Here is a 23,491-nt window from a genome sequence, read left to right as displayed (position 1 = left end):
GCATGTGGGCATATTTAGTATCAGATGACTTTGTAAGAGCTTAAGTTTGTTGAGTTTAATCTTTAAAATATTGAAAATATGATTTGAGTCTATATTTTTTCACAGCTCTGTAGGTACAAGGCATTTAGAGCCTATCCAAGCCTTAAAGCCCAATTTATTATACGAATAATATGAATGTAAGCACAAACTCGTTTACAAATCCCAAACACCCTATTACCTACAGCATAATGGACTGACGAGAATAAATTGACTTTTTGCAGAAGTGTATCAGTGTTCAGTAAGTATTACATGAACGAAATAGGCTTTCGAAGAAGGAAATTGGCGAGGGCTTGGGCTATGATATCATTTCGTTTGGGAAGTCCTTTCTTGGGCCCTACTTTAATGGTATCAATTCTTTAGCGTAAAAGGTTCGAAGCGATTCATTAATCCTGGATTTCATTGGATTTCATCCTGGAGTCATTTTATTTGGAAATAGTTTTGAATTACGAGTGACCCTTTGTTGATGATAGATATAACTGCTGCCATCTCGTGTGTCAGCGACTGTACAAGAAGTAACACCAGGATGTACTTACCTAATTTTAAACCTACTTCAAAAAAAGGAGGGGGTTCTCAATTCGTCGGAATCTTTTTTTTTAATTTTATTTATGTTCCCTGATTACTCAAAGACGCCTAAACCGATTTGGATTTTTTTTTGTTTGAAAGGGTATATGCAGGTGGTCCCGTATAAGTTTGGTGAAAATTTGATGAATATCTTCGGAGATGGAGAACAGAATTCCTCAATGGATAAGAGTAAATTGCTCGCGATCAGTGTAATAGCTTAGTAAACATAAGGGTTTTAACTGGGCATAGCATGTGGGGCCACTAAAAATTGTGAAATAAAAAAATTTCAAAAGAAAAATAAAACCGACTTCAAAAACCACAAACACTAATTTTCTTTTATTTTTTTTAATTTGCAAGGTGGTCATATTGAAATTCGCCATCTTGATTTTTTTATTTGTAGCGGCAATAAAAGTACACATTTTGTGAAAATTTCAACTCTGTACCAATTACGGTTCACGAGATACAGCCCGCTGACAGACAGACGGATATACAGCGAAGGTTTACCAATAAGGATCCCGTTGACACTCTTCAGGTACGGAACCCTAAAAATACGATGTGGCTCTTTGACGATGTTTTCATGATATTGTGTAAAAATTCCGCTAGCAACTTAGTCTACGTAGATTTTGTTTGCAAATGTGTTACCTACGTAGAACTAAGATATTTCCTGGAATGAAAATCATGCACTGAAATTTTATTTTGCTGCACTTTCAAACTTACATTTTAAAATGGAAAATTAATGTACTATGAATGCAAAGTAACAGTAGGTAGGTACCCAAGTAGCACATGACAGCCGCACAGTGACTTGATTATAGAATTTGTGACTACTTAAGGCTGTTTTAGTTTCCTGCATAAGGCCTGTGTAGCTAGCTACCCAGACCTTATAATGCTAATTTGGGCCCCAAATTAACCAGCTCCGAGCATTACAGTGGCTGGTTAACGGCAGCATAATCATTGAAATAGCTGAACAGGGCCTGTACAATAGCTTATACAGGTATACAACAGATTGCAGCATAAGATTCAGCTACTTTAATTCTCTTCAACAGCTTTTAGATGTTTTGACGCTTCGTAATAGCTTTTATTAAGATGTAAATAACCAAAAAAAAAAAAAAATAGTTTTTTATTTATAAATTGTGTAATATGTGACAGCTACATTTCTTTTTTGTTTAGAGTATGCATGGCGGACATTACTTATTTATAAGATCATAATATTTTTTCACAGTTAGGTTTTGAGTGTCATTGTAAGTAAATTGAGTTGCGAGTACCATTTTACTGTAAATGTGTATAGATAATTACATCAAATATTTCATGCGCCATCTAAATAATATCGCGTTAACGAAAATATTTCTCAAGATAAATTGTATACAAATACTAAATAAATTTATCACTCAAACGATTAGCTTTCTAACTCATTGTATTCTATTAGGAAATAAGTGGAAAATATATAGTTTGAATTAAAAGCTATCAAGAACCCCGAAATATATGAGATAAATCATTTTGATATATCTATGTGTTTGGATATTTTTTATTAACAAATCGTTTTTGCACTGCTAAAATGGTGTCCATTTGTTAACCAGCACAAATTCTCCATAAATGCTTTTAAAAAGTTTTTTAATGTGCAGTGGTGTTACCAAAGTCTATTTACTAGCTTATAGCATTATGTTGGCTGCCAGCTATACTCTATGCATTGTAATTAGAAAGGAGTACAGCTACTCCAATTTACAACTCACGGCATTTTTAGAGATTACATATGCACTTTTAATCAGCCATTAACAAGCTCGTTGAAGTAGAATTATAATTGAATTAGTGTACACCAATTTAAAACCAGTGGATGCTTCAATGCAGCCCGCCGCATTACAAGAGTGGTGAATTTGTCGTATTAACCAGTCGTTAACAAGCTTTGGCCTTCTAGATCAGCTAGTAGTATCATATGCAGCCAATAGCTGGACAAGATCATTTTAAAATTCTACTTAAATGACTTTAGTATAATTTTTCGCCATTATAAAGTCATTAGTCAGCTATGCTGTTCAATAGTGTATAATCTTTCCTTAGTACAGCCTAAAGACTCATTCTATCCTTTAGTACATCTGCATAAAAGCAATAGCCTGTAATGTAGCTTGCTAATAACGTAATTCATCGCTAATGTGCTACTTGGGTATATGCATTTTAAAACTTTAAAAACGTTCACTAGAAAAATGGCATAGGTACAACAATAATCCATACAATAATATTACGAGTATAAAATGCGACAGTGTATCTGGCTGTCTGTCTGTCTGTCTGCTACCTTTTCACGGCCCAACAGTTTAATCGATTCTGACGAAATTTGGTACAGGGTTAGCTTATATCCCGAGGACGGACGTCGGACATAGGCTACTTTTTATCCCGGAAAATCAAAGAGTTCCCACGGGATTCCTAAAAACCCATCCGCTTAACCGATTTGTATGAAATTTGGTACCGAGGTAGCTTGCGTCCCTGTAATTGACATAGGCATTTTATCCCGGGAAATCAAACAGTTCCCACAGGATCTTTAAAAACCTAAATCCACGCGGACAAAGTCGCGGGTATCCTCTAGTTAAAATTAATATATATAACTTTCAACTACTCAAGAAGTAGGAAAAACGTAGAATAATTCAATAAATCATTCATTCATTACGTATCAAAAGTAAGTCAAAACAATTCGCCAAAAGTCAAACAAGAAACAGTAACTAGACCTAAGTTAAGAGATAATGATGTAACGGATGGATGTCTTCCCAAATCCGTTCCCAGCTTTGTTTACTTTGAGTTTGGCTTAGACCACTTTTACATTAACCGATTCAATAATCGTTGAATAGAAGTTAATAGAATAGAAAAGTTTTTTACTCAAGTAAACTTTTGCTATGTGCTTTCGAATTGTCAGTTGAATTTAACAATTGGTTCGTAATGCCAGAGTGAAATTCCCGCACTAACTAGAACCAGCAAGAAACTCAATTGCACTCAATGCCTTCTAAACCGATACCAAAGTACTTCTAGAAGTGGTGTCTAAGTCATAATAGCTATCTCCATGCCAAATAGCCCGATCAGTGCAGTAGTTTGAGCTGTGCTTTGATAGATCAGTCACTCAGTCAGTCTTTTCCTTTTATATATTTATATACACTTATAACATCACTAAGGAGATGTGTTAGGAGTTTCCCTGAGGGATAAGATCCGAAATGAGATCCCCAGGAGAACCAAGGATATAGCCCAAACTATCAAGCTGAAGTGGCAGTGGGCAGGCCATGCCTGTCGTAGAGGCGATGGCCGTTGAAGTGGGAAATTTCTTGAGTGGAGACCGCGTTTAAGCAAGCGTAGAGTGGGACGCCCTCCAGCACGATGGACCGACGATATAAAGTGGCTGGCGGGAAGTGGCTGGATGAGGAACGCTGAGGACCGGGTGTAGTGGCGCTCTTAAGGGAAGGCATATGTCCAACTGTGGACATCCACAGGCTGACGATGATGATGACAACATCACTGGTTAAGCCACCATCGTATTCGCTAATGTAGAGGCGCTCTTCCCTTCAGGGAAACTCACAAAGCGAACTCGGAACTAACTTTGCCCTGTCATCAACTAACTACAATGCGTAATGGGACCCGACTTCAGAGTTTTGTTTTCAAGAGCAAATTAATAAATACCCGCTTCTATTTTTACCAAAAAAATGTATTTATGTTATCTAAATATAAAAGGAAAAGCTGACTAACTGACTGACAGACTAACTAATCTATCTATCTAACAAGAGTGAATAGGCACCTTCTAGGTAAACGCGTCCCATCTTAGACCACATCATCACTTTCCATCAGGTGTGATTGTGGTCAAGCGCTTACCTATAGTGAATAAAAAAAAATCAACGTACAACACAAACTACTGGACGTATCGGGCTCTTTGGCATGCAGATTTGGCTATTACGATGTAGACAACCGCTAAGAAAGGATTTTTGAAATTTCGACCACCAAGGGGATAAAATATGAAAGTGTACAGTCGATGTCGCGGCTATAAATTAGTTTTATTTAAGTTTAGTAGTAGTATGTCTAGGGGTATTATATAAGTACCGCCGACAGCCGAAAGATTAATTTTTATTACGCACGCACATCTTACAACGAGTTTTAAATTATCTTAATAATTAACTTTTTTAAACGATATCGATTAAATAAATGCACCATCGACTATGTACTATTTTCTCTTTTTATTTCAGCAAAAATGTTGACCAAAGTTGTATGTTAGTAGATAAATGTAAACCACATCGCGACCCGGTGGTCGCGAGCATTCTAGTAATTCACCTTTCTAGTAATTTGTGGCTGTGACAACCCGATTGCAGGCAATTTTTAACTCCCGACCCAAAAAGAGGGGTGTTATAAGTTTGACGTGTGTATCTGTGTATCTATCTGTCTGTGGCATGGTAGCTCCTAAACTAATGAATCGATTTTAATTTAGATTTTTTTGTTTGAAAAGTGGCTTGATCGAGAGTGTTCTTAGCTATAATCCAAGAAAATCGGTTCAGCCGTTTGAAAGTTATCAGCTCTTTTCTAGTTCTTACTGTAACCGTCACTTGTCGTTGGTGTTATAAATTTTTAATTTACACTTGTTGTAGCAAAACTTTGTTTTTTTACACACGACCAATATAGGGTACTGCCAAATATTGGAGGGCCTGAGTCGACTTGCAGACGGCTGTACGCGGGAATTGTGAGGAGTATGGCACTGTACGGGGCACCTGTGTGGGTGCAAGCTCTGTCTCCGCAAAACAAAATGCTTTTGCGGAGACCGCAAAGAATAATAGCTGTGCGAAATATCCGGGGGTACCGCACAGTGTCATGGACCGCTGCTACGCTGCTTTCGGGTGACCCACCGTGGGAACTCCAGGCCGAGGTGCATGCGGAGGTGTACCGGTACCGAGCGGATCTGAGGGCTCAGGGTGAGAGGCCAAGTCCGGACGAAGTTCAAAGGATCAGAGCCATTGCACAAACGGCCCTGATCAGCAGATGGAAGGAGGATTTGCAAAACCCTATTGCGGGCACCCTGACTGTCGTGGCAATACAGCCCCACCTGGAGCACTGGCTGAAAAGACGTCACGGGACCTTAACCTATCGGTTGGTGCAGGTGCTTACAGGACATGGGTGTTTCGGTAAGTACCTGCACCAGATTGCAAGGCGGGAAGTGACCCCGGCCTGCCACGAATGCGGTGCACCCTCCGATACGGCACAGCACACACTGGCGGAATGCACAGCCTGGGCGCCGCAGAGGCATCCATTGTCGTTCATCTTGGGCAGCGATCTATCGCTCCCAAGCGTGATAAACGCGATGATCGCCAATGAGACTTGTTGGACGGCAATGGTGTCCTTCTGTGAGGAGGTGATTGCATTGAAGGAGGCGGCTGAAAGGGAAAGAGAGCTGGATCCCAACGCTCATCCCATACGCCGTAAACGCCAGGGGCAAAGGAGGCGCCAATATGCGCGCTACCTCGTGCCCTAAATGAGGACATAAACAAGCACAAGGCGTCGGCATCCCATGGGGATGTCCAGTAATGTGGCGGTATCGTTGAGACGGCACAGTGGTATGCAAACTGCGTTCCTGTGTCGTCTCGTCATGACGCAGACGGCCCCGCTGGGTTTTAGTGGGTATTCTGGTTGCCAGCGAGTCCCACATACCCCCCCGGAAGCAGCGTGATCAGCTCTGCTTCCGGGAGGGATGCGTAAAAGCATTTCCCAGCGATAAAAAAAAAAAAAAAAAGGCTAAAAACGTGGATGCAAGCAACTTGATATAAGTTCTTTTCAGAATTTATCATCATCATCATTATACGGTTTACAGTTGAAACCGTACAAAGTTGCATCTCACTGACTTACTTTCATTTTTTCTAGAATCATTTTAGCCTGCGAACGTTCACTACTGAACATAGGCTCGCCACCACACCCTTCTTCATCCAGCCACTTCCTGCCGCCTTTTATCGTCGGGCCATCTTACTATAACTCACCCTACACTATGCTTAGGTACCTCCGTGTTATGGTATAGTGCGTTTCATCGTATAGTACCTATGGCGTTATGTTGGCTCCCCTGTCTGTCCAAGTCATTGGCACCATATTTGCATAAGAAGACGCAGATTTTGTTTATTTTCATTTGATTTTCCTGAATGAATGAAATGAAAATTAAATGAAAATAAACAAAATCTGCGTCTTCTCATGCCAATATGGTGCCAATGACCACCCAACAGACAGGGGAGCCAACATAACGCCATAGGTACTATCCGATGAAACGCACTATACCACTACAATCGTACATACCACCAGGCGTTCACTACCACGTGAGCGCCGGCGCATACCCGCACCAGCGAATGCTGGCTGCCGCAAATGCTGGTAAATTTGACGATCATGAGGACGACGCGAAGCAATCATTACCGAATTTGGCAGTACCCGGCGCTTCTTCTGCTTGAAGTCTTTAAACATTAATGCTCAAGAGTAGGTATAACTGCTAATGTATGGCACAGCTTTCAAAATAAAAGTTTTTCCTTCTTTCTTTCTACCCCCGTGCACGGCGGCGAACCCATCACCCACAGCACGGGGGCCCTGGACCCGAAAACTCAAGGCCTCGAGGCCATAAGCCAAGAAAGCCGTAGCTGACAATGCTTAAAGAACGTTACCGGGGAAGCGTTTTTCCCTGCGCCACACCGGGACAGGGGCCATGCCTTGGGTCCCGTCTTGACCTAGGTCAAACAGAGAAGACCTTGCTACTACGCTTATCGCTATATCCACTCGAAAACTTTACGGCTCCAGCGGCCATCACCTCTACAGCAAGCAAAGCCCACTACCACTTTAATAACTTACTGATCAAACTTTATGCCGATAACAATAACAGTCTCATGAGAAGTTTGACCTGATTTCCTACATTGTTTTGGAAACAATGTTTTCCCAAAATTGCCCCATAATACCAAATCGAAGTGGCACGAGTGTTTGGCAAACACAGACTTATCCTAAGCTCCCGAGGACCTTTCGCCAAAAAAAATATGGCCACATCGCTTTTATACCTACTTAGGCAAGTAACTGGTGGGAAATTTTGGAAGGTTGAGGCGATACTCTATAAAGGTTGGTAAAAAATGGGTTTTTAGTAATTTCAAATTCATCATCAGCTCATTGCCGGCTCACTACTGAGCATGGGTTTTCTATCAGAATGAGAAGGGTTTCGTGACCGAGTTTAGATTAGCAGACGTCACACACCTTTAAATACATTATGGACAACTCCCAGACATGCAGGTTTCCTCTCGATGTTTTCTTTCAGCGATAGTGATATTTAAAACGCACATAGCTCCGAAAATTAGAGGGGTCCGTGCCCAGAATTGAGCCCCGATCCCCCAAATAAAAACCTGCCAAATAAGAATCCTCAATAGCTCAACAGTTATAGAAGTGGACTGAATTCCGAAAGGTCGGCGGTTCAAACCCCACCCGTTGCATTATTGTCGTACCCACTCCTAGCACAAGCTTTACGCTTAGTTGGAGGGGAAAGGGGAATGTTAGTCATGATTTAAATGGCTAATATTCTTTTTAAAAAAAAATAGGCTATCACCGGTCAAAAATAAATTAGAATAGAATAGATTTTATATTGTTAACCCCCGACCCAAAAAGAGGGGTGTTATAAGTTTGACGTGTGTATCTGTGTATCTGTGTGTCTGTGTATCTGTGTATCTGTATCTATGTATCTGTGTATCTGTCTGTGGCATCGTAGCGCCTAAACGAATGAACCGATTTTAATTTAGTTTTTTTTGTTTGAAAGGTGGCTTGATCGAGAGTGTTCTTAGCTATAATCTAAAAAAATTGGTTCAACCGTTTAAGAGTTATCAGCTCTTTTCTAGTTTTCTTGTAGAAAAGATGGTTAGATAACCGTTAGGTTCATAATATTATGTCAATAGACAAAATGTCAAGCTGTCAAGATGGACGTTGCCTAAATACATAATTATTTATTTGAAAATGATGTTTTGGAAAACTCAAATACTTTGGATCGTCGGGGTGTTATAAATTTTTAATTTACACTTGTTTCATTCTATTCTAAAAATAAATTACAAACTTCTTTTATCAAGCTCATCCTTACATTCTCCCACTAGCTCTTAGATGGATTAACAAAGACGTATTATTATGACTGGATTTGCTTTTAGTAAGTCCTTTGGCCCGTGGCATGGCCTGTGGCATGGCATCGTTCATTATTCTGTCAGACTCCTCACAAAATAATACTTGACGGGTAATAAAGCTTCTTGAACATTTGTTTACAACTATTCTGGTAAGATAAACATGATAACGGGGATTATATTGGCGTGATTATTAAGTACTTGCTATTTTATTTGAAGTAGAGATATATAGGAATTCAAAGAAAAATATGAAAAAACTTGATGATGCCTGCGACTTCGTTCGTGTGGCATTAGGTTTTTAAAAAAACCCCGTGAGAACTTCTTAATTTACCTAAGTACTAGGATAAAAAAAGTCTAAGTCCGTCTATCTCTGTAACAATTACTTAGATGATGCCCGGAAATTCATTCAGATGGATTTAGATTCTTTGAAAATCTCATGGGAACTGTTAGAAAATTCTATGTCCTTAAGACCCTGGGATGTTCTATTTCTGTACTATTTTCGTTCAAATCAGTTAAACGGGTACCCACCCGTTTAACTGATTTATGTGAAAAGCAAGCCGTCATATAGATAAACAAACAGACAGATAAACAAACATATTTAAAATATTAGTTAAGTCAGTATTAGTTTAGTAACTAAAGAATGTTAATAAAGGTATGTTTTTCTTATAAACCTAATTTAGTAAGAGCTTTTTAAAATTCCTAAGTTTTTAAAAAGTTTGCGCACTCCAAAGTTGCTTGTAATGTTTTAAAAAAAACACAACATAAAAGTACATAAAGCTTCGTTTAACTCGTCGAAGTTGTAGTTTCTACTGGAACATTTACATTTTTTAACTGTAGTTGGAAAATGTAGTTCAGTAAATTACTTATTTGGAAATTAATTCAGTGTGATAGAGTAACTGAAAACCGTATTCAAAATTAAAATAGAAAGCTACATTTGAAACTCTTACCACTAAATCATTTCTCACAAAAATATTCAGATATATCAAAAAAAAATATGACGACATTTCCTTTGCGTCGACCTGGAAACCGCTATTCGCTGTAATTTATAAAAATCTTACACGAAATAATAACACACGAACTCTCTTAGCGGTTTGTAAGTAGTGTTTACTTACAAACCGCTTAATTTATTGACGCAATATATTTATAATTTTTATTATAATATAGTGTTTTAGCTACGTTTTAAGGAAACTTCAAAATATTTTGTAAATACATAACAACAAGTGTAAATTAAAAATTTATAACACCCCCGACAAGTAAGGTTACAGTAACTAGAAAAGAGCTGATAACTTTCAAACGGCTAAACTGATTTTGTTGGATTATAGCTAAGAACACTCTTGATCAAGCCACCTTTCAAACAAAAAAAACTAAATTAAAATCGGTTCATTACTTTACTAGCTACGATGCCACAGACAGATACACACGTCAAACTTATAACACCCCTCTTTTTGGGTCGGGGGTTAAAAATTCCAAAACTGGCGGGCAGAACTTTGGATATCGGTCCTGTAGTTAGTTCCTTTGAACGCTAGGCTACGGTTAATTTATCCTTCAGTTCCGAAATTTAGATACTTATATATAATGCAATATAATATTTAAATAATACTTACAATATCAAACTTATGTAGCCACAGCTTCGGACACGGGCAGCCAGTTGTGCAAGTCTTGGATTTAAAACCAGGTCAAACAGCCAAACGTGCACGATATAACAACGAATACTAACATTTAAGGTTCACTAGCGAAGAATATAAGAGTACAGAGGTTGTAAGGCATGTATTATTGCGTATAGTACAGTTAGGGGGTGGTTTTCATTAATGATTTTGTTGTGAAATGTTCGCGCGGGGTGTTTTTCAGGGCGGCGTGAAGGAACCTTATCGTTCCGCGCCTGAAGCGCGACTGAAAAGCGTAGAGTGGCGTTAGCGAGCGTCGGCGCCCAGCCGTCTCGGCCCGCCCAGGTGTAGCCGCCCTGGTTAACATAGCGACGCACACACTACGGACATGCCGTGCGACAAAAAGTCGTATCACATTCCAGTTTTAATCAAATGAAAATCTACGACGATCTGAGAAAGCCTTATTGCAAGCCCTATTTCACATTTTGAGTGTTTCATTTGAATGTTTTTTAAGTTCACTCAAAAAGTGAAACATCACGAAAGTGGCGATGTAGAAAAAGTTAACTACAAGAGAGAGAAAATGCAATAATAGTATTAGACACAAAGCTTTGCTTCTATTGGTTGTACGACATGAGGATTTATTTAGTTATTAATATATTAATTCATTCGCTTTTACCAACGTCTTATATCGTGTGCTATCAGGGATTAAGGAACTTGACTATCTTAGTCTACGTAGCTATCTTAATAATAAAAACTTTCTTTCTCTATCGTTTGAAAGATTTTGCTTGATACAATAACAATCAAATGCAGTCATTATTAATGAGAGTAACTAATTATACTCGTATCTTAATATATCAATATTATATCTGAATTGATAAGCATAAAAATAGAAAAGAGAGAATCTGTGAAAAGAAGATCCCTGTCATTTTGAGTGTTTATTTAGGTACATTTTGATTTTTTTCCAACAGAATTATTTTTGAAAGGTGGCTTGATCGAGAGTGTTCTTAGCTATAATCCAAGAAAATCGGTTCAGCCGTTTGAAAGTTATCAGCTCTTTTCTAGTTACTGTAACCATCACTTGTCGGGGGTGTTATAAATTTTTAATTTACACTTGTTCTATGTTAGAGTCTAATTTTAACTACATAGTTATAGTATTTTTTTGGTCTTGGGTGTGTAAATAGGTAGGTAGATAACTGTATAAATAAAATAAGTTGCGAAACAATAAATTCCCAGTGTGTCGGATCTCTAGCGTCATCCGAGAGATATCGAAGATTTTTATTTATTTTATTTATCATTCATATTTTCTGGAATATAACTGTTGCGCTCACTATTTGGTTAGTAGTACTACAAAGTAAACTAAAACAGTTGTGTATTCATCTGTGTAAAAGAAGAAAGAGACTGATCAACGCATATTTTTAACCCCCGACCCAAAAAGAGGGGTGTTATAAGTTTGACGTGTGTATCTGTGTATCTGTCTGTGGCATCGTAGCTCCTAAACTAATGAACCAATTTTAATTTAGTTTTTTTTTCGTTTGAAAGGTGGCTTGATCGAGAGTGTTCTTAGCTATAATCCAAGAAAATCGGTTCAGCCGTTTGAAAGTTATCAGCTCTTTTCTAGTTACTGTAACCATCACTTGTCGGGGGTGTTATAAATTTTTAATTTACACTTATAACTTAACATTTTAAATGTAACTTCTTTTATGTCTTTATGGTCTTTAACATCTTTTGTAATGTGGAATCGCCCCATTTTAACCTTAGATTTTAAATGTACTTTCTAGAATCTTTTCGACAGTCTTAACAGGGCTCTCTCCGTCACTCGTTTCATACAATCGTAGTTCCAATTTCATTTGAATATTAAGCAACCAAAGTCCATGAAATTTTGCAGACATATTCTAAAAACTAATATCTGTGTCTGTGGTGTTTTATATTTTTCTAAAAATATGTAGTTTTAAAATTACAGGGGCTCAAAGATTTGTATGAAAATTTTTAAGACCGCGTAACTTTGAAACCGAATATTTTAACAGAAATCTGGAAAACCACAGACATAGATATTAGTTTCTAGAATATATCTGCAAAATTTCATGGACTTTGGTTGTTTAATATTCAAATGAAATTGGAACTACGATTGTATGAAACGAGTGACGGAGTGAGCCCTCTTAAATGTCTAAGATTTTAACCTTTCGTGCATCAGTGTAAACTGTTAGAATAGAAAATAGCACTTAGAAAGCTCTTGCATTCTGAGAAATGCTTTTCGCTTACGTTTTCCTAGAGCTTGGGTTAGCACAAGTTTGTTCAATAACATTGATATTTTATTTCAAGTATCGAACGTATATAATCTTTGAGTTATATAGACCTAAAGCTAAGCTGATTCCTAACTCCATGGACAAACACAATGCATGTACACAAACTAGTTAATTATTATGTTTTAAAGTAGGCACCTTCTAGATAAACGCGTTCCATCATCACTTTCCATCAGGTGTGATTGTGGTCAAACGCTTACCTATAAAGAATTAAAAAAAAAAGTTGGAATTAGTCTACATGTCGATCGCAACCGCTCTGAAACATTGTAAAAACCTCGGTCGGCAGTTGAATCGGTGGTACCTAACAGATAAACGATTAACAAGTGTAAATTAAAAATTTATAACACCCCCGACAAGTGAAGGTTACAGTAACTAGAAAAGAGCTAATAACTTTCAAACGGCTGAACCGATTTTCTTGGATTATAGCTAAGAAAACTCTCGATCAAGCCACTTTTCAAACAAAAGAAAAACTAAATTAAAATCAGTTCATTAGTTTAGGAGCTGCGATGCCACAGACAGGTACTCAGATACACACGTCAAACTTATAACACCTCTCTTTTTGGGTTGGGGGTTAACTAAACATTCTCTTTTTAGCTATTTTACTTTAAATTGATACTTAGTGTTTCGATATCCGAAATCTATCAACGTTGTCGAGAAGTGCTAAATTGTACTAAGACTGCAGCCACTTTTGGAATCTTTAACACGAACTCCTGAGAGGTGTATTGGATTCTTTGATATGCAAAATTGACGACACCTTCCTATACAAATGGCAATTGTTAGGAGCTTTATTATAGGTATGTTGATATCATTATAGATATCTAAAAGCACTTTAACTATGACGTTTATGAATGATCGCAAGCCTCTCAGAAGATCTTTGAAATGCTGCTCGATCCGTTATATTATACTTACATTTATATAAGTTACGAATTCGTGCTTTTTTCCAATAAATCATACTTAATGCGGTCATTTACTGAAACATGGTCCACTTTCACCCTCCCTATAATGGCCCTTTTAGTACAGATCGTGTATTTTTATCGTATCCCTATAGGCATCTATTCCATACTTAATAAAAAACCGGCCAAGTGCGAGTCAGACTCGCGCACTGAGGGTTCCGTACTCGGGTATTTTTTCCAACATTTTGCACGATAACTCAAAAACTGTTATACATAAAAATAAATAAAAATTTGTTTTAGGATGTACATGTAAAGCCCTTTCATATGATACCCCACTTGGTATGGACGGACGGACGGACAGACATACAGACAGACAACAAAGTGATCCTATAAGGATTCAGTTTTTCCTTTCGAGGTACGGAACCCTAAAAACCGGCCAAGCGCGAGTTGTACTTGCACACAAAGGTTTTCGAACTATCATACAAGATATTATAACCTTTTTATGTGCAACACTGCAAGTTAATGACGGATAGCGCCGTCTATATGTGATTTAGTAAACTAGTTATGTTCGTGAACACTTTAATTTTTTTAATGATGTAACCACAAATTCTCGGTTTTCGATTTTTTTCCCTTAACTACTTGTGCTACTTATCTGCCTTTCATGATTCTAGGTTAACGGGAGGTATAGGTTAACCTATAAACTATGGGTTTGTCTTGACAGACACGCATACAGACTAACAACAAAATGATCCTATAAAAGTCCCGTTTTTCCTTTTGAAGTACGGAATCCTAAAAGACTTTTCCTGACTGACTGACTAAGTGTGTGATCCATCTAGGTATATTAAATAGCTGGGGTTACAATAATGTAGAAAGATTTTCGTAAATTCCACTCCTAATGGGGATGAATAGGGGATGAAAGTCTGTATGAAAATCCGTAATTTTTCAAGTTACATCCATAAAAATTTGGCATTTAGGTCGTGTCGTTTGAAAATGAAGATATACGGTATTTAACGATTGTTGGAAATTTTACCGCAAAGGGAGTTTAATAGGGGGTGAAAGTTTATATGATAGTCCACCGTTTTTCAAGCCATAACCTTGAAAATTTTTATAATTGGTCTTTCTGTTAAAAGTTAAGAAGTATTTTTTAGGATTTTTGGGAATTCTCCAGTCGCCTTTCTTTATAATAACTCAAATTATACTTTATTTACTTTTGCATAAAGCCGGTGGTGCGTGGCAAGCCCAACTGCACCCTAACACGGCGCACGTTCTTCATGTTTTGTTTTCAGTAGACCATTCTCAACTTTACGTCAAAACACATAAAGCTGAGTTTAGGTAGTTATCAAAAAGATGACTTAAGATGAATTAATACAATCCCATAGTCACTCACGTCCTTCTCTTTGGCGTAGTAGAGCGTGCGCCCGCGCAGCTTGAAGTAGCGCCGCTGCCATCGTAGGAAGCTGCGCGTCTGCTTCATCAGGTAACCCTCTTTGACCACCGGCTACGGACAAACAAACAGTGGTACTGATTCTGAGGAGTATTTACATCTTTTTCCAACTGATGGAATAAGAAAAGGACAGACACACCTAATTTAATTTAGAACTTTCAAACCTTATGACTTTGCTGAAGCTACAGTTAAGTACAGTACAGTTAAGTACAGTAAGCTGAAGTTGCAGTTGGGAGGCCATAGTACATATTTCCAATAATTTCAATTCCAAGGACCTGCTCCTTGTGATTTTCATTTCAACATGTGGACGCTTTATCGGTAAAGTAAATAGAAATGTTATTTTTTCATTTTCTCGTATCCAAACTCAATTAATTTGAGATTTCAAAATATGTATTTGTATCCGATTATATAGTAATAATAATTTTTAATATGTTTCAAAACATAAAATTCAAATTCAAATTCAAAATGTTTTTATTCAATTAGACTTTTACAAGTACTTTGGAATCGTCAAGAGCATCTACCACTGGTTTGGAATGCCTTTCCTACCGAGAAGAACCAGCAAGAAACTCGGCGGTTGCTCTTTTCAAAGATTTGATATACCATGCCATGCCATGTATACAAGTAATTAAAGTCCCGCGCATTGCTGGAGCGAGCTGCAGGTCAAATCCACGCTCTTTTATCATTTACATAATCTTCGATAGTATATTATGCTTTTCTCAGGAGCATAGTTTTAATAGATTTTTTAAACTTGTGTAAAGGCAAGTCCAAAATTGATTGCGGAATTTTAATAATACTTCATATACCTACGTAGGTTTTATTTCTGCGCCATTGCACGTAATTATATACATCAATAAAATCTCTAGATGCCATCTGAATCCTCTCAAAGAAGCCGTAAAGGTTGTAAAGTCTTGACAATTACTGTTTTATGGCCGTCAGCTCTCATACTAATAAGTGACATTAAACCTGATTGAATAGTCGAGCCATTAGCGCTATTATAAAAGTAGGTACCAATGGCACTTAAGATCATCTAATTTTTACTAGCTTATAATCGCGACTTCATCCGCTTCCGATTTTCTTTTAGGGTTCCGTACTGATCCAAATGAAAAAATGGAACCCAAGGATCACTCATATCAAATGCCTGTCAGGTGGGATTTACGTCTTGTGGATTCCCTGGGAATTCTTTGTGTTTTCAAGATAAAAAATATGAGAAAAATAGAGTGAGGTGCTTTAAAACATAAAAGATTTATCTTTCGCTTCTTTGTCTATGTTGAACAAAAAAATTGCACTCGCGCTCCTATTTCTTATAGCGTTCTTTCTATATCTTGCTGTCAAATTGAAAGGTAAAATAATTACACTAACCAATCAGGTATTCACCCTGTCGAGTCGAGTAAAAGTTTTTTTCTCATAAATAAAACACCCCCGAAACCAATTCCTGGCTACGGCCATGTGTAGGTATATAATAAGTATTACAATATACAGTGGTCCCCCGGTAATGCGACAAACGTTTTGCGGGACATTGTTGAACTATCGAATTTGCCGGATTATAGAGTACTGCCTAAGACCCCCTATAGTCTGGAATTTTTTACAAAGAGTATCTTGTAATCCGACATATTATAGATCCAATGATAAGATTCTATATGTTATACAATTATACATACTCTGACGTACAATCCATACTTCACTATGTATGTCAAATTTAGAAAATTCAATAATAATAGACATGTTGGATTACAGGGGGTGCCGGATTAGACAGGGGCCGGATTACCGGGGATCTACTGTACCTATAATTCAGCGTAGCGTTTTTCAGTAGCATATAGACATTTATCAACTGTGGCAGTGGGGTATTACTGATGGCCATTACACATACCTACACTCGTAGTTGGCATACCGCCAGAATGTAATCTGCAACACCGATCTCATTCATACATGGCATTCCGAACCAGTGGTAAATTATTTTGACGAATCAAAAGCACTTTTAAAAGTTTATTTGAATAAAAATCTATTAATAAAATACAGATTATATAAAATAGAGCTGGCCAAGAAATTGTTTGAGCACCTTAGAAGCTACAGTGTAAATTAAAAATTTATAACACCCCCGACAAGTGAAGGTTACAGTAACTAGAAAAGAGCTGATATAACTTTCAAACGGCTGAACCGATTTTCTTGGATTATAGCAAGAACACTTTCGATCAAACTACCTTTCAAATAAAAAAATTAAATTAAAACTCAATTAAAAAAAAAATCGGTTCATTAGTTAAGGACCTACGCTGCCACAGACAGATACACAGATACACACGTCAAACTTATAACACCCCTCTTTTTTGGTCGGTTAAAAACGCAAAAAGCGTGACGAAAACTTTACGGTCGGAGAAATCAATTTAATCTAAGGTTACAAGTCATATTTAAAAAAAATCTGTTAAACTTAGTAGTACTTTTGGATCGTCAAATGCATCTACCACTGGTTCAGAATACCTTTCGCACCGAGAAGACCCTGCAAGAAACTCGGCGGTTGCTCATTTCAAGCCAGTTGAATTTTGTAACGCTGTTACTGTCTTAGGTATTCCAGGGTCAACAAGAAAATTTAACTTAACGCATTTAAAAAATTGGTGGATTTGTGGTTGGTTTGATGAATTCAATATTTAAATTTTTGATCTTATTCCTTGTCTAACTTTGTTGTACTATCCTTAGAAGAATGACTTTCCAAAATAGCCAAGTTTTTATTATTTCAAGGTAATAAACCTCAATGCTTCCTTAATGCCGATCTTTATGCCTATAACTTCCAAAACAAAGAATTTTCATATAACCTTCCAACCTACATTTAACCCTCTTAGGGGTGGATTTTCTTAAACCCCTTAACTAATTCCTAAACCCTAGAAGGAACCTGTCTTTCGAATTTCAAGTTTGTAGTCCATGGTTCCTGAAATTATGAGAAATTATCAAGGAGGGAGTGGTAACTAATATTCCACTTTTATATATTAAAAGAATACAGTAGGTACGATTTTATGCAGAAGCTACTCGTTCAAGAATTCTTATATTATAACATAAGACCCCTTTTGGTGGAGGCTAAACATCTTGTTACATGTCATGTGAGGGAGCGGGGCGGAGCCCTGGGGAGCAGTTATGGCAATTACCAAAATGGCTGCCTTCCTTGCCGCAGTGAATGTTCATAACATGTATTACATATTTTCATGCCTTCTTTGTTAAATATAGTTAACTTGCTTTAACGGTGAAGGAAAACATCGTGAAGAAACCTGACAATCCGACCTAGCGAGGCAGACTATGGCTCAGACGGTTTCTAGGTTTCTACCCAAGTGTAACGGAGAGAAGATGTGTTCAGTCGACCAATCAGCTGATGACGTTAAAAAAATATTACGTCATATTTTAAAAAATCTGATTGGTCGACTGAACACATCTCCTCTCTTCTTGGTTTAAGTGGAAACCGGGCCTTAAATCTGTCTCATTCTGAAAGGATCCCCGTTCTCAGTAGTGGACCGGCAAAGGGTTGATCATGAAGATGATGATGACCTACTAGGCTCCTACCACTGTGTGTGATTAACATCTATACTCTATACTAATAAATAAAATTGGAGTGTCTGTCTGTAATTTCGAAATAACTACCGCATATTAAGGTCATATGGTTATTTGAACGATACTATAACTGAATCACACGTTTTAAAATTTTTTGTCTGTCTGTCTGTCTGACCGATTTTGACGGGATTTTCACAGACAAGTAGAGAATTGACCAGGGAGTAACATAGGCTACTTTTTTAACCGACTTTCAAAAAGGGAGTTGTGTTTTTCTACCGACCGATCTGATCGGTTCAGAAATCTCGGAACATCTCTCTGAACCGATTTGCGTCATTTCTTTTTTAATCGATAGAGGAACTTTGCGAAATTGTTTCATAAAAAATTTGGAGTCCAACTCCTCAATCCTGATGCTGCAGGGGATCTGACCAATCCACGCGGGCGAAGCTGCGGGCATCAGCTAGTAGTAAATAATAAAGGGCAAAGGCAGTCATAAAACCACATAGTACTACTGATGTCAAACACCCAACACACATAGAGGTTGTTACCCTCAGGTGTTTAGGAGTCAATCGCCGGAAGGAAGTGAGGCAGGCATTTAGCTAATTGCTGAAAACTTCCACTTGTTATTCGGCATAGAGATACGTTTTTAGGGCTCGTCATAAAATAGTAATAAGTATTCTCTTATTTTATTACTCTCCTGAATGGGGGCGCGTGGCCTAGTCGTGACAATACATTTAAGTAATCCATACTTCTTCTACCAGACCTTATTCCACGCTACGTGTTCGGCATGTCTTCTTCTTCCAGTTCCCTTCTGTCTTCTGTCAAAGTATCACCCACCCCTTTCTACACTAATATTATAAAGAGGCAAAGTTTGTAAGTCTGTTTGTAGAAAGTAATCTCTGGAACTACTGAACCAATTTTGGTAATTCTTCCACCAGTATAAAACTACCATTAGTCCTGAGTGACAAATATTAGAGGTCCCTACGAAAACTAGAATAAGCTACCCGCGCGAAGCTGGGGCGGGTCGTATTATTTAAATCAATTCCGATTAAGCAATGTGGACAGAAATAGGTAACTGGATGGGTGACCGACCTTTGGAACGGAGAGACCTTATACTCTGCATAAAGACACTATACGATTCACGATACGATTCACATTTTGTGAACACAACTCTCTCGTAGGTAGAGACCTATTACAGGTCAGAAGATACAGTCCGCTGACAGATAGACAGACAGACGGACGGACGGATGGACAGACAACGGAGGCTTAGTAGGGTCTCATTGACACCGTTCGGGTACGGAACCCTAAAAACCCCACATTCTTGAATCTACAGATATTAAGTAAACAACACACATGAAGGCCGTTACCCTCAGGTATTAGGAGTTAATCACGGAAAGTAAGGCAGGCATTTAGCTAATTGCTATAAACTTCCGCATACGATCCTTTTGTTTAATCCCGTCTTACCTGCGATTTGGCTTAGCTACGAATAGCCTTGCCATCCAAACTAATTTAGAGACTAGAGTTCCGTACTTCAAAAGGAAAAAAGGAACCTTTATAGAATAACTTCTTTGTCTGTCTGGCTGTCTGTCCATCTGTCCGTCTGTCCGTCTGAGAGGACTCATTAGTGGGCCGGCGGCGATGGGTTAGTCATGATGTTGATGTTATTTAGTATGGATTAGTATGGAAGTGCGGATGTATATTAAGAGAATTGTCAAACCTGGAAACTATCTTTGACTATATTGTTCTCAAGCAACCCTGTTCAGTTCACACCTCCCTCATGCGTCACAAACTGTATTATTAGTAGGCACCTATATCGCTCAGCCTCAATACGGAGGCATTCTATACTTTCCCTTCCAGTGAATGGCGGATGGACAGACAAGACTGACATGCCGGACGTACGCCTCAGAGTGACGAGGGTATACGTACATTGTACTATAACGAGTATGTTCTAGTTCATCTTAAAAGCGCTGAATAAATACGTTGACGGAGCACTTGCAATTTAAACTTACGCTCTGAATACTTAGCACAAAGTTAAGAGCTGGAGAAAAACTAAAAAAAAAAACTAGAACTCCACTTATCTTAATTTGTTTATTTTTACTTAATCTTAACTTATTTTAATTTAAATTAGAGCAAATGTAACACGGAAGGCACTAGCTAACTCCCATGTCACAGTTTTTGAAAGTTAGGGTCCAAAGTATACCTATGTCAACATAAGTTTTTTGCAAATAAACTTCATTTATTATTTATTTATTATTATTTAGGTGGAGCTTATGATTCACTTATTTGAGACTAGATAATACCTGTGAATTCGTTTGCATGGATCTAGGTTTCTTAAAATCTTGCGGGAACTTTTCCGTTCTCCAGGATAAAAAGAGGCCTAGCTACTTACCTATATTCTTGTCCAGAAAGCGAGCGACCTCTGTTTTTTTTTTTTTCAAATTCTCATACAAGTTAGCCTTTAACTCACCTGGTGATAATATTGCAGTCTAAGACAGAAGCGGGCTAACTTGGGTACGGTTGTTTCATTCAACCTATTAACTCCTGATCGGTTTGTACGCGGCATCGTACCAAACCAGAGCCAATTTACAAATTACTAATTTCCAAATTGCTCTTGCCGGGAATCGAACCCGGGACTTCCCACTTATAGGTATGAGACCACTGGGTAAAAAGGTTGCCAAAATAGTTCATCTTTAAGGTGCTGAGTAAATATGACATATTCATCGTACGGAACTAGGGTTTCCGATTTCTCGAGGTTTTTTAGTTCTCGGGTGTCGAGACTTCTCGAGCCTGATTTCTCGGGTCTTCTCGGGTTGTCGAGAAAAAATAAAATACGTCTAAATTTTTGTTTAATTAATAAAAAGAGTCTTTAATTTAACTGTGTTTATTTTACATGAAAAAAATCAACATAATTTTTAACAAAAAAAACAAGTTCTCAATAAAAAATCAGCTCAAAACAAAATTGCTAAATAAAAACAATCATACTTCTTCTTATTATAACTAATCTCACTAATCTTTAATAAAAAACAAAATCTCTGTTAACAATCAGCTTAAAACAAACATCTTAACTAAAAACAATCATAATTTTTCTCATCATAACTAAAGATCACTCACTAATCTCACTATGTGTGTGGTATGGTATCACAATTTTTGGCAGTTTTAATGTAATTAAATAAGAGATTAAGGCAAAAACAAAGGATACCGACAGACACGAGCCGTGCTGTCAAAGGATGCCGCTGCCGCCTCGCATTTACAAAGAAAGCTAAGCGTAAAAATGTTTATTTAAACTTCTCGATGTCTCGACTTTTCTCGAGCTGAATTTCCCGGGTACGAGACCGACCGATTTCCCGGGAATTCCCGGGACGAGAATTCCCGGGAACAAACCCTATACGGAACCCTCGTACGCGAGTTCAACTTCACTTATCCGGTTTCTAGGGTTCCGTACTCGAAAGGTGCCAATAGCAGGTACCCGGAACACCGGAATTCATAGTCGAGATAGGGGCTTCCTCAGCTGATTCAAACGACATGTGTCATATACAACCTTTATGCGATGCATTAAGGTTGGGAGTGACACATGACGTCTGAATCGTCCTCTAAAGTAGAAGCCTTTATAATGACTATGAATGCCGGTGTTATCCTCCGCTGTCCATCCGTCCGTCTGTCAGCAGGCTACAACATCTCGCGAACCGTAATAGGGTAGGGAGTTAAAATTTTGACCAAATTCGTATTTCTATTGCCGCTATAACAATAAACAATAAAAGTTTCAAAATGGCCCTCAAGAAATTTAAAGAAAAACGAAAGTGTTATTTCTTAACCAATTATACGGTACCCTTGGTGTGCGAGCCGACTCGCACATGACTGGGTTTTAGGGTTCCGTACCTCAAAAGGAAAAACGGAATCCTTACAGGAACACTTTGTTACCTGTCTGTCCATCTGACGTGTCTGTCAAGAAAACCTATAGGGTACTTCCCGTTGACCTAGAATCATGAAAGGCAGGTAGGTAGATCTTATAGCACAAGTAAAGGAAACAAGTGTAAATTAAAAATTTATAACACCCCCGACAAGTGGAGGTTACAGTAATAACTAGAAAAGAGCTGATAACTTTCAAACGGCTGAACTGATTTCCTTGGATTATAGCTAAGAATACTCTCGATCAAGCCTCCTTTCAAACAAAAAAAACTAAATTTAAATCGGTTTATTAGTTCAGGAGCTACGATGCCACAGACAGATACATAGATACACAGATATACACAGATACACACGTCAAACTTATAAACTTATAACACCCCTCTTTTTGGGTCGGGGGTTAAAAATCCGAAAATCGTGAATTTGTGGTTACATCTCAAAAAAATGTGTTTATGAACAAATAACTATTATTTTCAATTTTTAAAGTAAGATAACTGTACCAAGTAGGATATCATAATAAAAGCGCTTTACCTGTGCATTCTCAAACAGATTTTCATTTATTTTTATGCATTAGTATTTGATTCATCGTTCAAAATGTCGGAAAAAATAGCCGAGTCCGGAACCCTCTGTACGCGAGTGCGACTCGCACATAACTGGGTTTTAATAATACTTGTTTAACTATTAATTTTCAAGCATGTATTTTTTGTTGTAAAAATTCTATTAAGGTTATGAAGAAAACTCATACCTACAGTGAGATTTCCCGCGGGACTAGCATGTACATATTGTACAACGTAAATCCATTTAGGTACTATACCTGTAGGTACTATAATATATTATATATTTTTAATTTTTAGTTCAGCGACCACGAATGATAAATTGCGAGGATATATTAAACCTCTATATGAAACTAAGTTATGCTCGCGGTTTCGTCTGCGTTGACTACACAAATTTCAAAACCGCATTTTGCCCTCTTAGGGAGTAAATTTTCAAAAATCCTTTCTTAGCGGATGTCTACGTCATAATAGCTATATGTATGCCAAATTTCAGCCCGATCTGTCCAGTAGTTTGAGCTGTGTGTGTGTGTTGAGATCAGTCAGTCAGTCAGTTG

The 23,491-nt window shown here is 37.8% G+C and overlaps 1 protein-coding gene and 1 long non-coding RNA gene across 4 annotated transcripts in view; one reads left to right on the top strand and one right to left on the bottom strand.

The window, feature by feature from the left end:
* Positions 1-23,491, bottom strand: part of LOC123864360 (diacylglycerol kinase eta) — a 153,325-nt gene that overhangs the window by 122,754 nt on the left and 7,080 nt on the right. For all 3 annotated transcript variants that reach the window (XM_045904724.1, XM_045904725.1, XM_045904726.1), the window contains exon 2: positions 14,899-15,009. In XM_045904724.1, coding sequence (XP_045760680.1) covers positions 14,899-15,009 — 111 coding nt within the window. The remainder of the gene's footprint in view (positions 1-14,898; positions 15,010-23,491) is intronic.
* LOC123864411 lies at positions 1,145-22,100 on the top strand. Its single transcript, XR_006795770.1, has 3 exons — positions 1,145-1,155; positions 10,503-10,509; positions 21,989-22,100. It is a non-coding gene; the product is annotated as an uncharacterized LOC123864411 (long non-coding RNA).

The sequence above is a fragment of the Maniola jurtina genome, chromosome 4, assembly GCF_905333055.1.
Source record: "Maniola jurtina chromosome 4, ilManJurt1.1, whole genome shotgun sequence".
NCBI lineage: Eukaryota > Metazoa > Arthropoda > Insecta > Lepidoptera > Nymphalidae > Maniola > Maniola jurtina.
This window is presented reverse-complemented; position numbering and strand designations above follow the sequence as displayed.